The sequence below is a fragment of the Vigna umbellata genome, chromosome 9 (genome assembly GCF_029865625.1).
Source record: "Vigna umbellata cultivar VRB3 chromosome 9, Vumbellata_1.0, whole genome shotgun sequence".
Taxonomy (NCBI): domain Eukaryota; kingdom Viridiplantae; phylum Streptophyta; class Magnoliopsida; order Fabales; family Fabaceae; genus Vigna; species Vigna umbellata.
The window spans coordinates 46,544,027-46,570,078 of NC_142173.1; the positions used below are offsets into that span (position 1 = coordinate 46,544,027).

The window sequence follows — 26,052 nt, forward strand, 5'->3', positions numbered from 1 at the left end:
AAAATATTATTAAATACTTAAAATATAAAAGAAAAGTTATTTGTTAAAGATTTAGAATTTATTTAGTTCTTTCGTCATTATAAAATTAGTATATAATAATAATAATATATTATTTACTATTAATATTATTATGTTTATTATTTTGTATTTGCATCTAACTTTTAAGTTTATAAAATGGAAGTGGTAATATTGAAGTTTCCTTTGAATTTTATATTTTGCAATATATCACAAGTTTAAATCTAAGCCATATGAATGCTCCATTAATGCAGAGAGAAAGAGAAAGATTGTTGAGGATAGTAGGGAGGTGTAGGGTATTTTTGGAATAAAAGAAAATAGTGGAAAAGTGTAGAGTATTTTTAGAATAAAAGAAAATAGTATGAAGGTGCAGAAGCACTTCGGGTGGTGGAGGGAGCAACACCCTTGAAGTAAAGGTGTGATGTGTTGTTGATGTTTTTGAATTTTTATTTTAACATTATGCAAAGACACTCTAGTCATATTGTCACTCTTGGACCAATCTTCTTAGTTGATGTATAGAGTGTAAATGTCCATGAAATGTTAAAATAGTCATAGTCAATATTGTATAACTATCACATAACCATGCAATGATATAATTATCACAACGTTATCGGCTTAGGATTCAACATTCCACATCAACGTAAATTAATACGATGTTAAATAAGTATGGGTATAGATTGAATTTTTCAAAATCTAGTATAGATATAATATTTTGAATTAGATCTATAATATATGTTCATTTTAACTAAGACAATTATATTTGAATTTTTTTCAATCCAATTTAAAATAGGTTAAATTTATATTGAATTCATTTTGTTAATTAGATATGGGTTGGGCTCACTAGGTTGACCTTCTACCTGAACTAACTCTCTCAACCTTCAGGCGAGATCGACTCGTCTCAATTCTTCAGTCTGAGTCAACTTGACTCAATCTTCAGCTTGGGTAGATTCAGCTCTAGTTAAATTGATTTGACTTGACCTTTGTCTTAAGACGATTCAGTTCAACATTCGCTTTAAGTCGATTTGGTTCAACATTCACTCTGAGTTAACTCTATTCAATTTTGGATCCAGATTAATTTGGTTCAACCTGGTCTTTAATCATTTTATCTTGACTTAGATACATCTTGATTTTAAATTTTCAAAATTGAGAAAACGATCCAATCTAAATTTAATTAAGTGAATAAGATTTAAGATTCAAAATCCAAAACTATGGATTTAAATTTAGGATAAATCCAGTTGTACCAGCAGGGACCAGGCGCCGTACGGGACAGACATCAACGTCATTGGACCATCAAACGGACCGGACGCCCACGTCACCGTATGGGACCCAGGAGACTACCCTTCTACTTACTGTTGGGAAGGGTTGGGCATGGTAGGCCAGACGCCCGTATGCCCATGACCATGCAACCTTACCGCTTGACACTTGGGGAAAAAACAACTCGCCCGAAATCGGCCGGCCAGGCCGGGGACCCGTCAAGGGCGGCCAGTCATGAGGATAATTCCCGCGAGGACGGCCGCCCGCGTTACTAATCAACTTAGTTTAAGGTAAGTAGGGGTTTAAAAGCTATTGGGCTGATTTGGGCCGTGATTAACTTTTCACTAATCCCAAGCTCATAGCGAAAACTATAAATACAGATCCAGGGTGAGTGGTAGATAGGTTGCATTTACTGCACATTTATTATTGTCTAAGAAAAACGCCATAGCTCTCAACTGACTTTGGCATCGGAGAATCTTTCGCAGGTCTCCCACCCGCGGACTGAAGAGAAAATTGAGGAGCGAATACGGAGAATCCGACGTACGGAGCGCGAGCAAGTGAAGACGTGAAGACGTTGGACGAACACAGCCCTCACATGCGAAACACCAGTGAAATGAAAGCTATATAGATTTTGGATTATTATATATTAGATCTCAAAATTTGAATTTTTTGTCCCCACCCTTAACGTTAAACTACAATACAAATAGAACGTCCAAACCTAACGTTGTCACGTGGAGCTTCATACATAACGGACTTTCACGTCCAAAGGATAGGCCTAAATATACGGAGAGGGAGTTTCTACTGAAGTAAGCTCATTCCACTTTTTCCACCACCACTTGAAAACTCCTTACTTGATTTTGGAGCGTTTAAAGTGCTACACTTAAAAAGAGAATCTCATTCACCACGCAGCCATTACTTTTTGAGCCAGCATCACAACACACGTAATCTTAGATGTGGTCGAAACATGTTAAAAACACGAATACAAGAGACAACGGATCCCAAAAATAGATATATACAGTGGTGAATGTGTAATCTTCGTTGAGATGGTTAATATGTCACAGGGTGAAAAGAAAACGTGTCAATATTCTGCCTTAAAATATCCATAAAGTGTAAATGTTAAATACACGATAACATGTTCCATACTTCAATCATTTGCTACATTATACATGGAGACCAGTAAAACAATGAAATTTAGGGTAAATATTTGCAGTGCTTTACAAAAGAGCCAACGCCAAAATATTTAATCAAAATCGATTAGAATATTATACAATCAAAAGAATACAGCTATAGTTTTATGCTAATGAATAAGTTATGTATCCTAAACCAGTAAAAAGGAAACTAAAACAGACCAATGTAAACATCTTTTTCATGTAAAATATGTAGTTCACCCCACCCCCAAACTCGGGGAACAGCTTACAATAAAGGGGAAAAATTGAATAATAATTAACGGTTTACAAGATCTATTCGTTAACTACCGACTCCATCCGAGAGTTAGTTGAGACTGCAGCCTTGAAATGAGGCTTGGAAGGGAAAATAAAAACAGAATTTGAAGAATTTGAAGGCTGGTATGCTGCTGAATATCTCACTGAAGTCATGGAAAATTTAGGTAACTGTTGCATGCCTGAGACAAGTGGGACAAGTTTGTAACTGAGAATGTGCTCGGATTTTGGAAGAACATATATAGTGTCATTATGATATCCGGATAATACAAAACTCTGTGCGTCCCCAAGTGAGTATTTGATTTCTTGCAGTAATTGTGTCTGGTTGGAAATTCTAATATAATACGTAAAGGGATCTCCTACGACGGCATAAGGGGGGCATTCAAAACTAACAATCAATGGTGGTAACTCCACGTTCACATCTGGCAGCTTTTGTTTAGTCACAACCCAAGATAATGTTGAAGTAGAAGCACATTTCTCGTCAATCCCAAGGTCTCTCCTCCATTTCAAACACAGAGTTCCGAGACTGAGCTTAGAAATGTTCATATTGGAACTGACTGAGAAAACCTTCTTGAACACTTCCCCAGGAACAAGAAGTGCGGGATTTGCAAGCTCCTCGCTTGCATGTTGAATAGAACACGTCCTTTCAGCATTATCCTCTACTTCTATACGCATGGACTTTAACCTTAACGGCAACTCAGTGCAGTTTTTTGCGCTAACAATGAGCACATTCTTTTGATTCAAAGGAAGTGATTCTGAATGATTAGACTCTGAGGCTTGCTTGCTCTTAGAGAGTAGCAATGGGTCTCGTCTGAATGGCATCAAATAATGATGGTTAAGAACAATAGCATTGTGCCCTTCAATTTGCAAATGCTTGTGAACATGGACTGTCTGTGTATTTAATTCATTACGGTAAGGAGTATAACCCAAAGATACATATAGCATAATTGGTTTAGGTCGGTGCCACTTGATTTCTAATTTGCATGACCAGGAATCCCCATTTTTAATAATGGGAACGGAAATCAATCCAAATGATTGCTGTATTTTCTTTATTTTGTCAGAATCTAAGTGAGAATCATCTTCTCCTTCCGGTCCAGATATACCAAGCAGCTGAACATGATGACTATCCAGAGCATATGGCTCATTGTCCCTTGGACTAAACAAGCCACCCCCCTTCACATCCACGAGATTTATCTTCAATTCACCTGAGTAGACATCATGTCCTTTAGAAACCAATGTTACGGGTACCAAGAAAACTTCTCCCACCAATGCAGGACTTGAGGCACCAAGATGCAGATCTACTTGTGGATCTTGTTCTTCAACTTGGGTGTACTTCTGACCAGATAACACGAGAATAGGATCCTTTATTGGAACAGTTTGTACACAGTCCTCCAATGTCCAAAGAGGTAAACTATCCAGAGAAGCAGGGCTTTCAGCTCTACAGCAGATTGACAAGTGTGATCCAATTTTTGCAATAACAGATAGGCATTCAAGTTTTCCACTTTGATCTGGAAATCATATAATGAACCCAAATCACATTCAACATAAAATAGATACAGAGCAATACTTCTAATGGTAAAAGATATGTATGTGACAAGGTAGAAATAAGTGAGGCACACAAAACAGTACACATACTACTCTACTACTATAGAACCAAGGATAATATGACGGACAGATCTTATTGAAAGACCACTCTGATAAATCCATACCAATTTTGAAAGACATATAACAGCTTCTGCAAGATTTATAAATGTCCCAGCGTTAGCCAGAGATAGCATCATAAACAACATAAATTATGGATGGCAAGATACCAAGGCAGGGGACATCATATACTATAGAACATTTGAAACGTACCAGCCTAGGTTATTTGCTTATAGAAACAATAGGCGCACTGAACTTAACAACTAAATAGGAAAATAAATTTCATCAAGAGCAACCGACTTACCACTTTGGATATCATAGGTCAACCTTAGCCATTTGTTTGATTCAAGTGAAAGAGACGGTGCTGTCTCTGTTCGATGATGTTGAATACCATCACTAACTTCTACTGACTGAGACTTTTGGCCATTTGTAACAGAGAAATTGCAATTTGATTGGTTGAATTGGATTTCTAATCCATCAATCTCAACAGTAAGGGGTAAGTGTGAAAGAAGTGATACTGTAATCAAGGTTGATGCCCCAGGCTTGATTGACTGTTCATGGAAAGCAACTGATGCCAGCATCACCAACCTAAGAGGACTGACAAGATCAACCTCAAGCTGAAGTGATTCCTCTGTTGAGATCTTCAAATTACTTTGGTGTTCATTTGTTGCCAATCCTGAAGCTCCACTGACAAGCTCAAAAACCTCATTGTGTACAATTTCTCTTTGCAGTAAATTTGCAGGACCAGCTGGACCAGTGTCTTGCCGGACACCAGTATCAGATGATACTGGCAAAGCAGCCATTTCAAGGGAATACTCCACAAAATCTTTAATAGCACCACTTTTCCTGGAGCATTCTCGCAGGTAACCCAAGACATCCCATAATAAAGTTACCCATCCCTCTTTTCTGTATAGGCTTGCTATAGTATCAAAAATTTGTTTTGCATTACTGATGTCACCTTCAGAAAAATATTCTCTGGCCATCTGGAACCCACAAAAAGAGCTCATCCTCAGAATTTTAATACTGCCGTAGGATTCATATGCTTTTTTAAGAAGTGCTATAATTTCAAGTGAATCTCGGAACCTTTTTCCTTCAGAGACAGCATAGCAGATGTATTCTTCATCACTGAGACTGTAAATCCAAATGAAAACAATAGTTTACAAGATGTTAAATATCAAAATATGAAATTATTTACCACTCAACTAAGACTTACGGTAGCATTTCAACATTATCTCCTTGTTCAAGTAATCGGGCAAATTGACCCACATACACTGAAGGAACAACAGACTCAACAACACTATCATTCTCACTGCTAGTTTCTGACATTGAGATTGCAAGCTCCAGCGCTGATCTCTTCTCACTCAAGTAGTGAGCTGCTAACTGTTTCAAATAGATGAATACAATTACTCAGGGAAGTCTATAAAAGATACACCTAATTCACAAAACAACTTTGCATGCACAAATAGATTATGATAAATCATTAGATTCTGATACAACATACATAAACACATTGCAAACACATAAATATGTGAGCAAACGACACTCACAGCACAGTTACAAGTTATGAAGGGCACCAAACCACTGATTTGAAAGTTGATAATTGTGAATAGAGCCAAATGCAATAACAATATAAATTATGAACAGAAAAGTGGGGGCAGGGAGGGAAAGGAAAAAAAAAACATGGAAATGGTAAAGTTAAAAAAATATTAACTATACTCCATGTTATTAGTTTCTCCTTTTTAATAAACATATATTAAAGTTCTATATTGACAGTGAAAATTAGAAGCACCAAAAAGGATATAACTTATACCACAATTTCTCCTCCAGCATCCCCCACAAATTGGAGGGAACAGAAACATAACTATTGAACACTTTGGAGTATTAGTTATGATATGATCCATCGTTTCCCTTCCCCCATATTTTCTGATTTCATGACAACATTTCCTTGTCCTTCCCATATTTTGCACCAAACATAGCCATAATGTTTCACCAACATTAAAACTTGAAGCAAGCATAAATGAATTAAATAAATGGAATGGAAGTATTAATAGAGACCTAAGTCACACTGAGAAACATGTCAAAAAGCATGTCATAAAACTATGATATATTTGATTCACCAAAACCACCTAGAATATCTGTTGAATCCGAGAGATTGATAAAGGTTCAAATTCATGTGAATCAAAGTGGAATCAAGATAAGCAGAATGAGAGAAGCTGAAGCCAAGATGACTCTCACAGAAGCATCAATGATCAAAACTAACTTAGATTGAAGTACTCATGGAAATTGATGGTTTGGATAGTCATTTTCATTGTAAATCTTTAAACAATATAACACCACAATTAAAAAGACTGACCAAGGGCATTAGGGTCACATTGAGAGGGGTTTGGGGAGGGTAGGCATACAAATCTTACCACAACAGAGGAGTTATTTCCTACATTTGAACCCTAAGAGAGAATATTTGAATCCTGACCTCAAAGTCACAAGCTAGAAACCTACCATTGCATCAAAGCTTGCACTCATATGTGAACAAAAAATCAAACCAGTATTCCTAAACAAGGTAATTAGATAAATGTTTCAACATATGGCTTGACAGTTTCTTTCCTAGGAGGCAACCACTGCCAAGTAAAGAGTCAGGTATCATAATTAAAAGGTACAAAACATTGAGGAAAAAGGATCGGTGCTCTAGAGTAGATGTAAATGACAAATAAATGCAACAAAGGTCATACTGTTGTAGTGGTGAGGGGATGAATCAAGAGAAAGTAGGATGTAGCAGGTACTAATAAGATCTACAAGCTTACTTAAGATGATTTTGCGATGTAGGAAGAAGAAACAAAGGCTGTAATGAGAAAATGGATAAAATATGAAGATATTTCAATTACAAGAGCGACATAGTTGTTAAGATATTTCACACAAAGAATAACACCAAAAAACTTCACATATGATTTGAACATTCCTAGCTTTAGGAGATGAGTTGGACCTAGTCTATTTCTAGTAGTATGATGCCAAATTTTCTCCAGTCTTATTGTTGGAGTACCTTCAAATGTTCAGTCCTATAAATTTCATGTTTTAGAAGCCAATCTTCGGCCTGAGAGGTGTGTTAATATGTCTTACATTGATTAGAAATATGATAGAAGAATGCCTCTTTCTGAGGGTATAGAGCAAACAGAAGTGGTAAAGTCATTTCCCTTTCTCAACAACAAGATAGTTAAAGAGATGTGCTCACTTGGTAATAATAGGCAGGATAATATTCCCATTCAGACATAGGTTTGGATAAAGTACTAAGGTTAGGTGAAGAGCTTTGAGTTATTTTTGAACTTGTCTCCAACAATTCACCAAATACCAAAAACTGCCTACTCATCCACTCCCAGTGAAGAAAAGTTCCTTCTGGTGCACCAACAAGCCTTTTATATGCATTCTTATGCTGGCGAAACCACCCCACCGCTTCTGCAACCTTCCCACTGTGCAGTAACAAGGTTGATATTTTGAAATGTAATTGTTCAGATATAGATTTTATCTCAACTAAGCGTTGTACTGCCGGCAACCTTGTTGTCACCCCAACAATCTGTAGTATAATACAAACAGAAAACACATGTTATAAAACTTGGCTTTGTGAATATATATATATATATATATATATATATATATATATATATATATATATATATCTATCTTGTAAGCACACAAACACGTAAAATATAGAACACATGCACTTGAATCCAAATATAAGATTTTGTGTCAAAGACAAATTAAAGACAAAATAAGTATAATTGAATCTGTTAAACATATGTAAAACTATAAAGTTAGTTGCAATGAATGCGCTTGGAGGATGTGAAACATTGCTACTAACAAGGCTCTGACTTATGAGGGCAAAATATTGGGGACAGTGATACGCTTTCTTTCATTAGTTCAAACAATAGACGTAAGGAAGTCATACAGCGCCAATAATAGCATTTTCAATATCATGATCCATAAATGGTGAAAACAAATTAAATAAAGAAAACACATTAAAACAACTCCACGCACCTCTCGCAGCGTATGGTAGGCCTCCTCATAAAATTTCAATGCTTCTGGCCAGTCACCTCGGAATTCTGCATATACAGCAACCTAGCAATTCATGGCATCTAGATAAATAATGCACATTTTTTTTTATAAAAACACATAATATACAAATTCACAGAAGTTATGCAGTAAATGAAATGGCACAAGAAAGTCAAAGAACAAATGTAATTCCAGCTTCCATTTCTACCTTTTCTTTTTCATGAAAGCCGCTATATTCAATATTTAAATTGATGTTACAGTCACAATTTCATCCCAATCTTCTATATTGTAGAAAATTGCAGACAAATGTCGGCACAATTGCTGTTGTATTGTGATGCAATCACACAAACCCAAAAACCTTGACCTCAATGCGTTGGCAGACATTTTTAAAACCTTGGTTACTTCAAAAACGAAAAAGGAAAAAACGAGAGGAGGAAAAAGAATATTCTTACTTTGAAGCAGTAGCGAACAATCAACTCAACCGAGTTAGCATTCTTCTTCTCTATCCGCTGCTTAATCCTTCTCCCTTCTTCTCTATAATACGTGACGGCCAATTCAGAAAACGTACTCGCCAGCCTACACCCAAAATCGACAGCGTCAAGAGAGAAAATCGACACAATTCCCAGAAAAATGTAGAGCAAGTGCATTGCACGTGCCTGTGAAGAGAGACTTTGAGATTGGCAGTGTCGTTAGGGTTCAAAACGATGACATATTTGGCATCTACCTCCGCTCGCTTCCGCAAGGCAATCATTCTATCTTCGCTGATCTCATCTGCATTGTTGCTCACCACGACAACCACCGCGAACTTGATGCTCCTCCCGCGAATCACAGCCCTGAAAGGGAACAACAAAAGATAAAGCTACTGTTTATGAACGAATAAAGAAAGTGTGTGAGTGAGAGAGAGAGAGTACTTGATGGAATCGAGATCGGAGCAGAGTTGGAGCCACTCAGCGGGGTCACCGTTGAGGTGGTGTGAGGGGAAGAGAGCGGCGAGGAGAGAGGGGGATTTGGTCCGGTGTTTGAGGAGCCAATCGCGTTTGAGGATGCCAGGAACGACGGGCGAGGGTGACGTGGCAGTTGGATCCGGGTCCGTTTTGTTGTTGAAGAGATGGATGATTTTGGAGATGTCGGGGAGGGCTAGGGTGTTGATGGGAGGCTGCGCTGACAAGAAGTGGGTGGAGATGAGGGTGTGGAGCTCCGGGCACCCCACCAAGGACGCCAATGTCACCGGCGGAGTGCGCACCTCTTCCGGGTACTCTTCCATCGGATCGGATCCACTTCAAGAGCTGCTGCGTCTGTTACTGTTTACTTGCGAATTGCGAGTTTCACTGCTCTTGTTGCTGTTATGAAATGTGAACCATGACCAACAAGGGACACGGAATTCTCAAAATGGCTAAAATAACTTGTTGCATAAAATTATTTTAGATTTTTTTTTTTACATCATGAAGTTCTCTTTAGAAATGGATTAAATTTTTCTAATACCTTCTAAATCATTTTTAAACAAAATCATTTTGCAACTTAGATTTCATTTATTTTACTAATAAACTAGTAGACATGCACCTAAGAGAAAGAGTGAATTCAATAATATGTAAGGAGTGATTGTGTAAATATTTTGTCACCTCTTGAAATATTTTTAATGTTGCACTAAACAATTCTTCTAGTAGTTCAGGTGTAAGGAATTAATGTAGAAAAACTATAATTATCTATTTTTAATATTATATTAAATTATATTTGTAGCATAGTTCAGACGACCTGGACGATAGGGAGTAGTTAGACAGTCTAAAGACGTGAGATACTAGAAGTAAAGTAAAATTTCGCTAAGAAGGACCAGACGGAGGTGAGGAGATGGAGGTGAAAGGGTCGGACGACCTATCTTGGTAATCAATTCGTAGAACAAAGTCAAAGGTAAGTATTGATTAAGTGTAATGGACCGAGGTTGGGTCGTGATTAACTTTTCCTTATTCTCAAATAATCATCAAAAATTTAAATAGAGCTCAAACATAAGATATAAGTTACTGTGCATTTAAGACTACGGATTATTTACCGACTTAAACATCAGAGCATCTTCGACACGTACCCCGGTTGGAATGAAGGCGAAGATAAGACGAAAATATGTGAAGGTGTTTATAGAAGTTTCTTGACCATATACCCGAAATAATATTATACTCTCTTTTCATTTTAAAACAATGTTAAATATAATTTTAGTTTCTAAATTATTATACAAAATTGGGTATCATTTTTTCTTAAAATTTAATATTGTTTGGTTCGAGTAATAATATGCAAAAATTTTAATTAGGTATAAATATTGATAATACTCGAAATTCTTAACTAAGTAGGGGAATGGAGATGTGCATATTCGTCTCATCCACGTTTCTATTTATATTATTAAAATATTTATAGTCTATAATATATATATATATATATATATATATATATATATATATATATATATATATGGGGTTTGCTAACGCGCGTATGCCTGTTTTTGTTGGTACATTTTAGCAATGTGTACCGGATTTTAGTAGACAAAAATACCCTTATATATCATATTATATATCATAGATTCTAAGTTTTAAGGTTAAGGGTATTTTAATAATTTTCATTCTCAAAACTTAAAAAAAAAAAAAGAAACCCCCCAAACCCTTACTCACCTCTCTCATTCCTCTCAATCCTTTCTCTTTCATCTCTCTCACTCCAACCTTTTCTCTGTCATCCTACTGTAGCCCCAATTGAAAAAATCAGAAACATTTGCCTTTAAACAATTTGCCTTTGTAAAGAGTTGAGTCATTGACATATTCACCTTCAGGCAAAGGTTCATTTAAGATCTCTTCAATTTCACCATCTTCACTAATATCTCTAATTTCATCATCTGCATATGTTGAATCATCATCTCTAAAAAAACCCTCCAAGTCAATTATCAATTCTTTCGGATGTCATTATGCTTGTGAAAATTAGATACAACAAAAATTATAAAATGAAAACTCATTATAAAGTCATTTTTTGTAAGAAATTGTTTAACAACGAGTGTTTCTGATTTTTTCCAGGCCAATTACCAATTCCTTTGATGTCATTATGCTTGTGAAAATTAGATAAAATTAGATAAGACAAAAATTATAAAATAAAAACTCATTATAAAATCATTTTTTGTAAGAAATTGTTTAACAACAAGTATTTCTGATTTTTTTTCCAGGTCAATTACCAATTCCTTTATGCTTGTGAAAATTGGATAAAACTAGATAAGACAAAAATTATAAGATCAAAACTCATTATAAAATCATTTTTTTGTAAGATTCTTTAACGACAAGTGTTTTTGATTTTTTAAATTGGAGCTACAGTAGGGTGTTTCTGATTTTTTCAATTGGGGCTACAGGTAAGAGAAAGGGTTGAGAGGAATGAGAGAGGTCAGTAAGGGTTTGGGGGGTTTCTTTTTTTTTTTTTTTTTAATTTTGAGATTGAAAATTATTAAAATACCCTTAACCTTAAAACTTAGAATCCATGATATATAAGGATATTTTTGTCTACTAAAATCCGGTACATTGCTAAAATGTACCAACTGAAAAACAGGCGTACGCGCGTTAGCAAAACCATATATATATATATATATATATATATATATATGTATGTATATAAGTCTTTAGTTTTATAATTTTTATATTTTTTTCACTTATACATTTTTTTCTCTTTTAATTGTTTGAGTTGACATGAAATTTATTTACATCTCTAACATATTTTTCTTTTTATCACAAGTATAATTATGTTCAAATAATGTATTTAATCAAATATTTTTATGTCTCACATTTTAATATTTTTACTCTTTTTTAACATACAGGTTAAGTTTTTAATATCATAAACCCATCATTTCCTATGTTATATAAAAAAGCTTATCTTTTTTATTATCTTATTCTTAATTTTTATTTCGTTTGAAGAACTCTTTTTATTTTGCTAAAACAATTTTTATTATCTTTCAATGGTTTGATATTTAAAATTTTTTCTTAAAACGTATTTTTCATCTTATTATACCTTTAATTATACATTTTATTTACCATTGTGATTTCATTCATTCAATTGTAACATCTCGTAATCTCACACTTGATAATTCATAATTTATGTATTCTAGAATTACATTTAAGGTAACATCTCATAATCTCACACTTGAAAATTCATAGTTGATATATATTTATATGTATTAAACTCAGATTTCAACTACAAATTCATAAATATAACTCGAATTCTTCTACTTTATTCTTCTATCTCTCCCTTCATTGGCACTGAATCAGACGACATTCCTTCATCTGCTCCCGTATAACGAATTATACGATCATCGCACATACCCAAACACAAACAAGTAGGGTGAGATAATATGCAACCAATCATTTATAAAACATGCATAATTACTTTGATGCACTCAACAAACCTCATATAATAATTATGTCAGACACCCTCATACCATCATACAACAATTGCATCATACATACTCATATCATCATACAACAATCGCATAATAGATATTTATACCATCATACAGCAATCGCATCATAGATACTCATCCCACAATACCACAATTTCTAATAGACACTCATCCCACAATACTTAATAGACACTCGTTCCACAATACTCAATAGACACTCATTCCACAATACCCAATAGACACTCATTCCACAATACCCAATAAACACTTATTCCGATGATATGTTGATGAGCAGTCACAGGAGGTTATGCACTTGTGATGCCTTCTACTTCCTCTTACAAATACACTTCCAAAATACTCCATATCATCCACAAGGTTAGTCCTCAACACTATGTCCAAAATCGACACATAGACCAGGACCTCCTGCCCCTCTCACCACATAATTCATCCTTCTCTACTTGAGACTGGATGATTATTAGAGTATCAGGATAACCTACAACATCAGGACCCTCAACATCAACATATACACAAATACCATATCATTACTGAATCTCTCCACGAGACTCATACCATACTCATATTCCTCAACTCATATTATACCCTTACAAAATATCCCCATAATACTCATATCATGTTCAGACGCATAAATTCAAATCCAATATAATCCCATCATCGTAGAAATCATACAAAATGAATATATCACAAAATAAATTAACAATACTAAAATATCACCATAAATGGTCACCGGAGAAGAATCAAATGTTTGACGAATCAAATTCACCATAAACGCCAGTACATATGACTAGTCACAACTTACTGGATTTGACCAGGGTTGCTCTATGATCAGGGATGTATCAACTCCGATTTTTAAGATTCCTCTATCCTACCATCACAATTATAATTCATAATTTCATATCTACCACAATAACATGAATTTATCAGACATTTTTATTCCAACGAGATATATTGCAATATAATTTAACAGTACATAATCTGTTCAACAAGATTTAAGTTAAAAACTTGTCGAGTAGACTTCCAGGAAAGAGAGGTGAGTCACAATGGACAACTTAAGTACCAAGTCTTTCCTTAGCCAAAGTGTTCCTCAACTAATTTTAACAAATTTCTTATTTACAGATTCAAAACAACAACATATAATATTAACACAAAAATTCAATATAGATAGATATATAACAAGCACCTATGTTTTTCATTAACAGTATTCACACAGAATTTCAAGACATGAATAGTAATAAAACAATACTAAATCATAATATAAAAGCTTAGAAAGGTTAGCTCCCCTACCTCTATTCCAGACTTAATCTCTTGCTCAGAATTTGTTTCCCCGAAAATCCTCCAGAACCTCTACTCTTCTTGCAACTAAAAATTTCTTCCTAACTCTTTATTCTCTATTTCTCAAGCTCTCACTTGATTCTTCCTCTCTTTGTGCATAATAGCCTCCCCTCTCATGGCTATTTATAGTCCAAAAAATTTTACTATTCACCAATTTTTTAATATTATTTATTATTTTAATATTATTTTATTATATTAATATTTTAATCACCACTTGCATATTGGATTCCTCAATAATGCCTTAAAACATGGAGTGTTTTATCCACTATCAATATTTTAATTTTTTTTAACAAAAAGGTAGAAAAAAGTTTGAACCCATCTTCTTGAAATCACCACAATTTTCTACCAATAGCTATCAAAATTTCTTATTTAGCTTTACACGTTTTATTTTTACATAAACTAATTATTATATTTTCCATTCACAAAGAATTTTATTACTACTAGTAATAAAATTGTTATTATTAAGGTAAATATTTTTCATGGGTCTTACATCAACGATCTATTAAATTGTTTCTAAAACACATATTTAATTATTTTTACTTTTTTTCTAATACTTTTATTTGTTTTTTATTTGTATAATGTAAAATAAAGTTTTGATATTTTTTATATAATTATTTTTATTTTTTAACTAATCACCGTAAGTGTAATTTTATCATGGAAATAATTTTTTTATTATAATATAATAATTTAATGTGATTATATGAATCTTTTTTATCATTATCCAACATATATTAAAATTCAAAAGATAAAAGATTTATGTCAAATTTTAATTATTATTAGTTTAATTTTTTTTTATTTTGTTACAGTGGAACTACAAAAAAAAATCATGATTTATCTATAAATTATTATTTACGAATGCAAATTCATTCTTAGATAAATTAATCATTACATGTTAATATTACTTACCAATTATAATTTATAGGTAAACTTAACGTTACATACCAATTGATTTGGTTATGAATATGATTCAACCTTATATATTAACCTTACCTAGGGATTCAATCATCTATTTTTTTTATTTCCTCCATCTTAATAATTATAATTTTCTTTCTCTTCATCCTAACTATTAAATTAAACATACAAAGATAAATACAATATTAAATAAATTGTTTTTAATAAATATTAATTTTAATAGAAAAATTATAATATTTATATAAAAAATTAAATTTAGTTTTAATTTAGAGAAAAATGTTTTCTTTTAAACTAAGATTAAATTAAGAAAAATAACAAATACAGGAAGTAAATTGAGGTTTTTCAAATAACATATAACAGTGACACAACATTATCATTGTCACGTTAGATTATCTTATCACGTGACCTATGTGTAACATTTTAATTTTTTAAAAAATAATAATTAAATTTTTTTTAAATAATATGTGATACATAATTTAATGTTGTTAGTATAATACTAAAAAAATTACATTAAATTTTAAAAAATAAAAATTCAATTAAAACCAGTAAAAAGTACCTAATTAAACATTTAGAACAAAAATGAAAATCAATCTAAAGTTTAAACCTAATAGATAAATGTTCTATAACTTTGATTATTATATTAGTCCATTGGGTTCAACCCTTTAACTTAAAATTTCGTTTTATCATTGTAGATTCAGTACACTTCTTAAAATCCTTTACAAATATATTTCAGTTTGAGATACATTAAATTGAATATAAAGTTAAAGTTAGGCAATAATATAATGAATCAATAATGTAACATCCCTAATTATATAACAACTTATATAATAAGGACGTCATCATTCCAATAAAGAGAACAATCATAGTAGAATAATAGTTTCGTAGTTGACATTACAGTCATCCACATAGAGGACAAAACTTAAAACTTAACCAGTTTAGAGTATTTCAAAATGACACTAACTTAAATTAGAAATCCTAAAAGACTATACTGCAGCATAAGCGTCCTCCAACTCTTGCTCCAAGGGAATCTCCTCGACAACATCTGCTCCCATCGAAGTGAATGATCATCGCCAAAGAAACATACCCAAGCAACACACAACACAGAAGCAAGGATGAGCTAGATATAAAAAGCATGTTATACATATAGTACAATTAATCCATGTCATCATGTTTAGTTACGTATAAAAGAATAATTAAAGCATACCCATTCAACCACGACTCACACACTCACACGACTCATCCGGATTTGTAAACCGTCGAACTATTGGTTGTCTTTGCACTTGCATAGTTCAACTGGCCCTCCCCAACACTAGCAAGGTAAATCCCCCAACCTGTCTATGTCTAAATTCAAAGACTATAGACGAGGACCTCCCTCTACTCTCACCACTTACATTGTTCTTCTCTATTTGAGCATGAACAATACTTTGAGTGTAGGGATAGACATACCAGTTCAAAGCTCCATACAGTTATACAGAACAACCACATTACTCCACACAACCACTTTCAATCATCTCTCCCTAAGATGTCCAATTCATACTCAATTACATCATACTATGCATTCCAAACATTCCACATACATGACAATCTGTTAAGCAAACAACATTAATCATACATTCATATACTTCCCACATAAATTCCATCATACTATGCATTCCAACCATCCCACATACATGACAATCTGTTAAGCAAACAACATTAATCAATCCAATACACATTACTAGACAATAACAGTTCCAAGAGAACCACTAAACAACATAAAACCCCGTAACTCATACTTAGACAAAGAAAATGGCTTTGAAACCATCACCAACAGTTCCGGAAAGGTTCAAAATCTCCAAAACGACATAAGGAACATCCAAAACGGACATCTGAAACCCCAAAAACTATAAAAAACAAAGACAAAGCCACTTTTTGCGAACACCTCGCGCCCGGGAGCCACAGTAGGGCGCTGGGCACGACTTTTTGCGAGACTCTCGTGCCTGGGCGCACCCGGAGGGCGCCGGGCGCGAACCAGAAGTCGTCCAGCCCCATACCAGTTGACAGCAACCATTTTACACCTGTTTTGATCAGTTTGATGACTCTAACAAGTCATAAATGACTTACCTAAGATATCCCAACAGCCCAAATGTGTTCAAAATCCCTACTTCCCAAAATCACTACCTCACTTCCTCTCAAAATGACCCAAGACTCTATCAGCTTGTTCAAAACAGTGTATACTTTCCTTACCTTCCACTTGATCACCCCTCCAACAGAATACATACATCAACATACCGATCTCAATATCATCTCAACCCAACCACATCCACAATCACAAATTTCCAGCATACAGTTCATACAGCAAATATCAAAATACAATTTCAACCCATAGAAAATGATCTAGCTCCCCTTACCTCTTGAAGACTTCCTTTGTAGACCTTGAATCAATCTTCACAAGACTTGCAGCACCTTGGCCTCCTTGCAACTCCAGAAACTCTCAACTTCACCTCTCTCACGGATTTTGCAGCAAGGACTTCACTCCCACAAGTGCAGAACCCATTTCTCCTTCTCCCACACTTGAAGATCTGTCCCAAGAGATATCATGGCCCCTTAATCCACTAAGAAGCACTAATAATTGGAAATGAGGTCTGCCCACGCTCCTCCCTGGCCCAAGGGACCAACCATTATAGGTCTGGAGCATATTCCCCAATTTTCCACGCAATCCCCACTTATTTCAGATCTTAAAACGTAAAAACTGATACCGCTCGCGCCGGGCGCCCCTTGGAATAGGGTGTTGGGCGCAAGTCTCCCAGCAGCACAATTGTTGCAACTTTGACAGTCCGGTTGACCCTCTTCCCGAAGTCAAAAATACGTGTATGAGTACTCAAATCAAAGCTCTTTGAGTCTACTATCCAATAAAAGAAGAATCAACTCAATTGATATTTTCTACAAAAAGTTATAATTAAAATAGTAAACCATGTCAAACTTTGACAGCATTCTATTTTACATTATAAGTTGAACTTTTTACCACTTGATAAGTTCTTGAGGTTCTAGGATCTTACAAATAAACCATAAATATAAGTATACGAGAGTCTTCCACCAATATTAATCCATTACTACAATAATAATTTATCTTTGTCATTTAGTCTATCAACCTCTTATCTTTAACCTCGAAACCTATATATTTCTACACTTCATGGTACCCAAATGATAACTTCTATGTCACAATTTTTTTCTTTTTACTGGTATCAACTTTTTGAATTGGATAAAAAAGCTTTTTCTTTTATAATTAACTTGAAAAATAGTTTGCACACAACACCAAACAATCTCACACTTGATAATTCATAATTGATATATTGTAGCATTATATTGTAAACTCAGATTTTAACTATAAACTCATAAATATAACTCGAATTATTCTAATTTATTTTTCTATCTCTTTCTTCATTGGCACTGAATCAGATGACATTCTTCCATCTGTTCCCGTATAACGAATTATACTATCATCACATATTCACAAAACACAGACACACCAAATAATGAAGAAGGGATGATACTTATTTTCATTAAGTTTTGTCACGTAGAAATCCTATCCTCTAGTAACTTCTTGTAAGTAAAACTAGATTGTACAGAGTAAATTAATGTTTTGAATTTTTACAAAATTAATCTATGTAGCAGATAGCATAATGGCCATCAACATTCGTGACTTCATCTCTTGTTCAATGGAAAAGTTTGTGTTGCTCGACTCTTATATTGTATTTGGATAACCAATTTTAACAATTATAAAAAATTGAAATAATAAATTTTAATAATTAAAAAATTGAAATATATAATATTTGAATTACTTATAATTATGAAGAAATGGAGCAACTTTCACGGGAATCTACAAGTTATGAGGAAATGGAGTCTCCCATTTAACTTTGACCACAACATCAATGAAGTACTAAATTAGTTTCCTTGTGCTTTCTTTTAGTTTTTTTCTTTTTTTTATACCTTTGTTTTATCATAATTTTGTAAACTACGGTAATAATTCACCTAAAATTTTAAGTTCTAATTACCTTGAGAACATTTCTCTCTGTATCTCTTTTATTTATTCATTGCAAATATCAAATAACAACTTTAAATATAAGTTGAAATATTACTTTAGTTCTTATTTTTATTTGATTTTGTGAATTCAGTCTTAATATATTTTTTTTCTTAATAAAGATTCAATTTTCATCAATTTTACTTAATTTAAATTTTTTACTAATGTTGTTTAGATTTAACCTTAAATTGGCACCTTTCACCTGAGATTAAAGAGAAAATTGACAATCTTTCTTTACAAAATTATCGACTTAAAAAATATTCTTGTAAGAACAATATATGTTATGTATAGTGAATTTTTAACTAATTTTGATATTTTTTATTTTTTAATTTAAAAAATAGCCATATGTCAAATAAATATGTGACAAATAACAATATCACGTGTCCAGATCAATAACATATATTTAAGTCCAGGACACTTGATATAAACTTTTCATTTTTCATTAATTATTTAAATAATATTAAAAAAATATATAAATTGAACAAAAATGACGAAAATAAAAATATTATTCTAACAAAATTAAACAAAAATAAAAATTAAATTAATATTTTAATCTTATATATATATATATATATATATATATATATATATATATATATATATATATATATATATATATATATATATATATATATATATAACATAATGAAATCAACAAGGTAACGCCACTTTCTAAAGTTAAATATTACACAAATGTTAAGAACATTTAACTAATATTTTCAAATAAACTATCTCAATTTTTCCTTTTACTAAAACACAATCCTCCAAATATGTTTAATTACCATGTTTTATAAATCTAAATACATCAAACTAAAATGGCATCACTTAAGTGCCTACAATATAATGCTTTAAGCGATTAGAACTTGTAAATATTATTAGTTTGTGTTTCGGCAGGATTTATAACCCTAATCCAAAACATTCAAAGTTGTTTGCTTCGATGTCTAATTGTGTTGTCTTCTCTCTTCTCCTTGTCCAAGCCGCGGGAGAGGGTGCCTGCAAAAGACACTCTGACACTAAAGTCAGTGACTTTGCATAATAATCTTGTAATCAAGATTTAGTTATCAGCGCTTTATGTTTTGTTCAAGTTAAGTTACCTGTCTTCCTTGCCAGACAAATATTTATAAACTATAATGAGCTTACCGTTAGGTCTGACTCATTAACCACCGATGAATGACAATATTAATTGTCAATAAATGTCAATTATTTTTATTAACTCCCCGATAGTTATTACTATTAATTACCTTAACGGCTGATTTAACCGATCGGTTTATTGACCTGAGAGGTATCATCGGTCGGGCTGATTTAACCGATCGGTTCATTGAGCTAAGAGGTATCATTGGTCGGGCTGATTTAACCGATCGGTTCATTGACCTGAGAGATATCATCGGTTGGACGACTCTTCTGCACCCTTACCGTTCGGTCGGCTATGATCCCATAGTAACATAAGCCCCCCAAGCCTTAGCAAAATTTTTTGATATTGCGTTGGGTTTGTAAAGTTATATCGATCGGTAGAGGATTTTACCTGAGTTTCAATTCATACTAGCATGCATTCTTTATCGTCCGAGCGGGTTTTGCGCTAAGAGTTCCTTTGAAATGTTCCCAGACCCAGGCGAGAGTTCATGAAAGAGGATTTAGGTCTTAGGAGCTCTCTATAAGCATGCCCTAAGACCAAGGTGAGAGTTCACGAAAAAAATCTGCCTCACCCACTCGGTTTAGGTCTTAGGAGCTCTCTAGAAGCGTGCCCTAAGACCAAGGTGAGAGTTCACGAAAGAAATCTGCCTCACCCGCTCGGTTTAGGTCTTAGGAGCTCTCTAGAAGCGTGCCCTAAGACCAAGGTGAGAGTTCACAAAAGAAATCTGCCTGTCACTGACTTGAGCGTCGGAGTGTCTTTTGCAGGCACCCTCCCTCGCGGCTTGGACAAGGAGAAGAGAGAAGACAACACAACTGGACATCGGAGCAAACAACTTTGAATGTTTTGAATTAGGGTTCTAAATTCTACCGAAACATTTTGGCGCCCACCGTGGGACACCAAAATGTTTCGACAGGATTTAGAACTCTAATCCAAAACAGTTTGCATATCTTCACTTAAGAACTAATTAACAGTCTCTTAAAAATCAAAGTCTTGTCCAAACTTTATATTTTTTTCTACCAAGTGTTCGCGTTTAGAACAACTTCAATCTTTTTTAAGCTACTACTTGAAGTGAAAATTTTGATATTTAAACCAAGTCGTTTAAAGCAACAATGTCTTTGCTTTAAACGATGATTAATTACATATTCTTCTTCACTTGAGTAGTTGTTACATTTGTGATACTTTAATTGTGACACTCAAGGATTCTGTCAAAAAAAAATTGTCATTGATTCCATTTATGCATTTTGAATCACATTTATTAAGCATATTTTCCGTGGCAAATAATTGGGATCACAAATATTCATCACTTGTACAATTTCTTGATCACTTTTGTGATAAAATGTCTAAGGACCAAATATTTTAATCACAAATATTTATACATTAGAATTGGTCATAAAAATCAGCTTTTAGTCACAAAATTTACCTTTATTTATAATAATTATTTTATTGTCATAAAAGAAAGTATATTTTATCTATATACTTATTTTATTTTTGATCTTCCAAAATATTTTCGACGCATCATAAAAATAATTGAATATAAATTATATTATATTAAAATTTCAATAAATAAATAATATGGACAAATTTTATTTTAAGGAAAATAAAATATAGTAAATGTCGTGTTTATAATATGGAGTTAGCAAAAAGTTAGGAAATTATTTTTTTAAACTCCTTATTTTAATTTACTTTATTTGTGTAACTAAATTTCTCTATTTTTTCTAAAAAATCTATAAAAGTATTTGAACTAGCTTTTCCCTGTATAGAAAAATAAACTTGAAAAGTAGTACCTTATTTTAAAGTGAAACTTTAGACATAATTTTTAAAAAGTTAAATATATAAAAGATGTAGACATTAAATTAATTCATTTGTGGTGGGTCTTTTAAATTTAATCAATAAAAATATCGCATTATTAAATTAAAAATAGATAGTAGAAATATAAAAACTTAAATTAATATTATATATTGAATATTATTATGTTATACATATCTATTTTTTAAAAAGTTAAATATATAAAATATGTAGACATTAAATTAATTCATTTGTGGTGGGTCTTTTAAATTTAATCAATAAAAAAATCGCATTATTAAATTAAAAATAGATAGTAGAAATATAAAAACATAAAATAATATTATATATTGAATATTATTATGGTATATATATACACACTAGTGTTGTGAAACTAAGTTAGAATCTGCGGGTCAGATAAATCTGCGGGTCAATCTGACCTATCATGGGTTTCGGTCGGATGGAGTTTGAAAAAAATGTTATTTTTTATATATGTCAATTTTTAATTTGGTCCCTTAAAACGTAGCTCACTCGAATTGACTCACTAACCCACCTAATTTAATTATTTATTAATTTATGTTTTAATATTATTAGTTAACACTTTTATTGTTTTATAGATGGAGATAAAAAAAATATGTTTCAAAAAAAAATATTATGAATTTATTTATTCAAGACTCTAATATTATAAATGAATAAATAATACGTAGATGTATATTATACATTGTAAGACCCATAAAAAATATTTATAATAGTAAATTTTAGCATTTTATTAGTAATAATAATTTTAATGGATAGAAAAATGTAAATTTTGGATATAAAATTATAGTAATTCTAGAAGTAGAGGTTCACATTTTTGATAACTTATTTAGGATTTTTAAGAAAATTGAATAATAAAAAGTGAATAGTGAATAGTAAAAAAAAATTAAAATTTTGGAAGAGATAAACACTCCACGTATAATTGAATCATCAGAGATAAGAATTTAGCAAATAGTGATTAAAATAATATTTTTGTAATAGTAAATGAATAGTAAAAAAATGAATAGTAAAAAATGAATAGTAAAATTTTTTGGCTATAAATAGCAAGGGAGGGAAGGCTGAAACTTACACCAAAATTCTAGAAAAATTTGTGAGAGAAGAGAGTTGGAGAAAATTCTAGTTGTAGAGGGGAAATTCTGGAAGTTTTCGGAGAACGGTTTCAGAGGAGGAGATTAAGTGTGGAATAGAGGTAAGGGGAGTTACATTTTTGTTTTGTATTATCTTGAGTATTGCATATGTTGCTTTTGTTTGATCTTAAATCTTAAATATGAAGTATTTTGTTTCTGTATGATTTTGAATTTTGAATGAGAACATGCTTCTGTGTTTAGATCCAAGTGTGATAATTGTAAAATGTGATGTTGATTATGTTATGTCATTTGTATGTAATTAGTTGTTTATTTTTGTATTTTTGGATGGATTAGAAGTTGTCTAACCGGCTCTACCAGATTCAACTTCTTGTTTCCCCAAACTTTTTATTTCTTTCCGTATTTATTTTTATTACATTTTTGGAAGTTGTCTAACCGTCTCTGCGAGATTCAACTTCTTGTTTCCCCATACTTTTTATTGTTTTCCTTATTCGTTTTTATTTTTGGAAGGATTAGAAGTTGTCTAACCGGCTCTGCCAGATTCAACTTCTTATTTCCCAGACCTGTTATTGTTCTTATTATTTAATTACATTGTATTCCTGGAAGGATGAGAAGTTGTCTAATCGGCTCTGCCATATTCAACTTCTTATTTCCCCAGAACTTTTATTGTTCTATTTAATTTTTATTGCATCTTCCTGAAAGGATGAGAAGTTGTCTAACCGGCTCTGCCAGATTCAACTTCTTGTTTCCCCAAGAATTTTTATTAAGATTATTTTATTGATTGTCAAACATTTGATTCTTCTCCGATGACCATTTATAGTAATATTTTATTATTGTTAATTTGTTTGTAATATATTTATCTTGTATGATTTCTGTGATGAATGTATTTTATGATGTTGATATGAAATTATGCATCTGAACATGATATGAGTATTATGGGGAGATTTTGTAATGGTATGATATGAGTTGAGGAATATGAGCATGATATGAGTCTCATGGAGAGATTCTATATTGGTATGGTATTAGTGTATATGTTGATGTTGAGGGTCCTGTTGTTGGTGGTTATCCTAAAACTCTAATAATTGTCGAGTCTCAATTAGAGAAGGATCTGTTATATGGTGAGAGTAGTAGAAGGTCCTAGTCTATGTTCATAGACGTTAATGGACTAACCTTGTGGGTGATGTGATATATTATTTTTGGCCATAATTGTGTTGTAGATGTCACCACAAGTGCATGACCACCCGAGACTTCCATCAACATTATATCTGGATAATAGAGTCTAGTATGATAATTGCATCTTTGAATTTTGTATGGTAGCTCACCCTTACTTGTTTGTTTGTGCCGGAAAATCTTATTTTGCGATGATCGTATGACGTTCATGTTATACGGGAGCAGATGCTGAAACGACGTCCGAACCAATACAAGTGAAGCAGCAGAAAAATGAAGAGTAGTTTAAAAAAAAAAATTTAGAAGTGTTTTAATGATGTTTTAAAAAAAAATGTATTTCCAGTGTGAACTATGTTACTCTTAAATGGATGATTGTAATACTGTACGATGTTTATATTATTAATAAAATAATTTTGTGTGTGAGATATTTAATTTTTGGGGTGTTACATACATAACGTAAGAAATCAAATTAAAATTATAAATTTTAATAAATATTATATAGTATCGATTCTATTAGAAGATGTTTCTTCACAACCCAACTAGATTGAGAATTCTTTTCACATATGTAATATACACAACAAATTGTATTAATATAAAATTACTCAATAACTTGTTTTTATATATAAAAATTAATATAATATACATTTTTCAAAATATATTAAACTATGAATAATTTGATCACCTTATTAGTATTATTTAATTGTAATAAAATTGAGATAGATAATCATAATGATATTAAATTACAATTTAGTCGTTATATGGCCAAAATCCACCTTTTTTTATATAAAGTTATTGATACTTATATTTGGTAAAAGTTACATACAATTAGATTTATTTTTCTACATGCATACACATACATACATACATACACACACACACACACACATATATATATATATATATATATATATATATATATATATATATATATATAACCAGTGTAAAGAAGTAAATTAAAAAATATTAAATATTAAAAATAAAAAGTAAATGTTATAATTAAACACAAATACGTTTTGTCATTAGATTATAAAATAAACGTTTGAAAAAACTATCAAAGGAGAATTTTTTTAATTTCATATTATCTTTTTATTAACTAGTAATAAGGTTAATCTTTTTTTTTTCTTTTGTACAAGTTCTTGTAGAAAAATATAGCATTTATAGAAGAGATCAAATTACACCTATATGTGACTTTTACTAAATATTACATCGTGAATGACTGACTTTATAATATATGTGAAAGAAAATTTGATCTAATGGTGGGTTTTAGAAGAAAGAAAGTTTATTCAATTAAAAGATAGAACAGTATTAAATATTTATAAAAAATAATAAATGTTATAAATAAATTAAACGTATTTTGTCATTTATAATTATCGGAAAGTTAGGAAAAAACGGTTAAAGAAGTGTTTTTCTTTAAAGCTCCTTAATTAATTTATTTATTTATTATAAATAAGTTTATTGTTTTTGAAAAGTTAGAAAAGTGTAATATTTGGTAAAAGTTATACCGTATTTTAAATAAGAATAACGAGATTTTTTGATCAAACTATTGAAAAGTTAGAAAAAAAAATACTTTTTTAGTTCTTTATTATATTTTAGCTAAAATAATTTTTTTTTTCAAAAGTTCTTATAAAATTATATAATTTGATTTATTTATACATGTATGCGCGTCTCAAATTCATGCATAGCATATGGGAAGGAACTAGTTCAAAATTTAAAGATGGTAAAAACAATTAAAA

The 26,052-nt window shown here is 32.0% G+C and overlaps 1 protein-coding gene across 1 annotated transcript; it reads right to left on the bottom strand.

The window, feature by feature from the left end:
• Positions 1 to 2,506: 2,506 nt before the first annotated feature.
• LOC124844658 (uncharacterized) lies at positions 2,507 to 9,745 on the bottom strand. The gene is made up of 8 exons (XM_047321634.2): positions 9,299 to 9,745; positions 9,044 to 9,220; positions 8,840 to 8,963; positions 8,373 to 8,453; positions 7,573 to 7,911; positions 5,563 to 5,729; positions 4,654 to 5,480; positions 2,507 to 4,216 (listed from the first exon to the last, which is right to left on the bottom strand). Exons 1-8 carry the CDS (start codon positions 9,649 to 9,651, stop codon positions 2,730 to 2,732), a joined length of 3,555 nt encoding a protein of 1,184 aa, XP_047177590.1. The 5' UTR covers positions 9,652 to 9,745; the 3' UTR covers positions 2,507 to 2,729.
• Positions 9,746 to 26,052: the final 16,307 nt, after the last annotated feature.

What these genes read in the sequence shown, in the direction of transcription:
- LOC124844658 (XM_047321634.2), bottom strand. Translation starts at nt 9,651, where the DNA reads ATGGAAGAGTACCCGGAAGAGGTGCGCACTCCGCCGGTGACATTGGCG. An exon ending in TTGTTCGCTACTGCTTCAAA is followed by an intron (nt 8,454 to 8,839) that starts GTAAGAATATTC and finishes ATGAATTGCTAG; the next exon opens with GTTGCTGTATATGCAGAATT. An exon ending in GACCTATGATATCCAAAGTG is followed by an intron (nt 4,217 to 4,653) that starts GTAAGTCGGTTG and finishes TATGATTTCCAG; the next exon opens with ATCAAAGTGGAAAACTTGAA.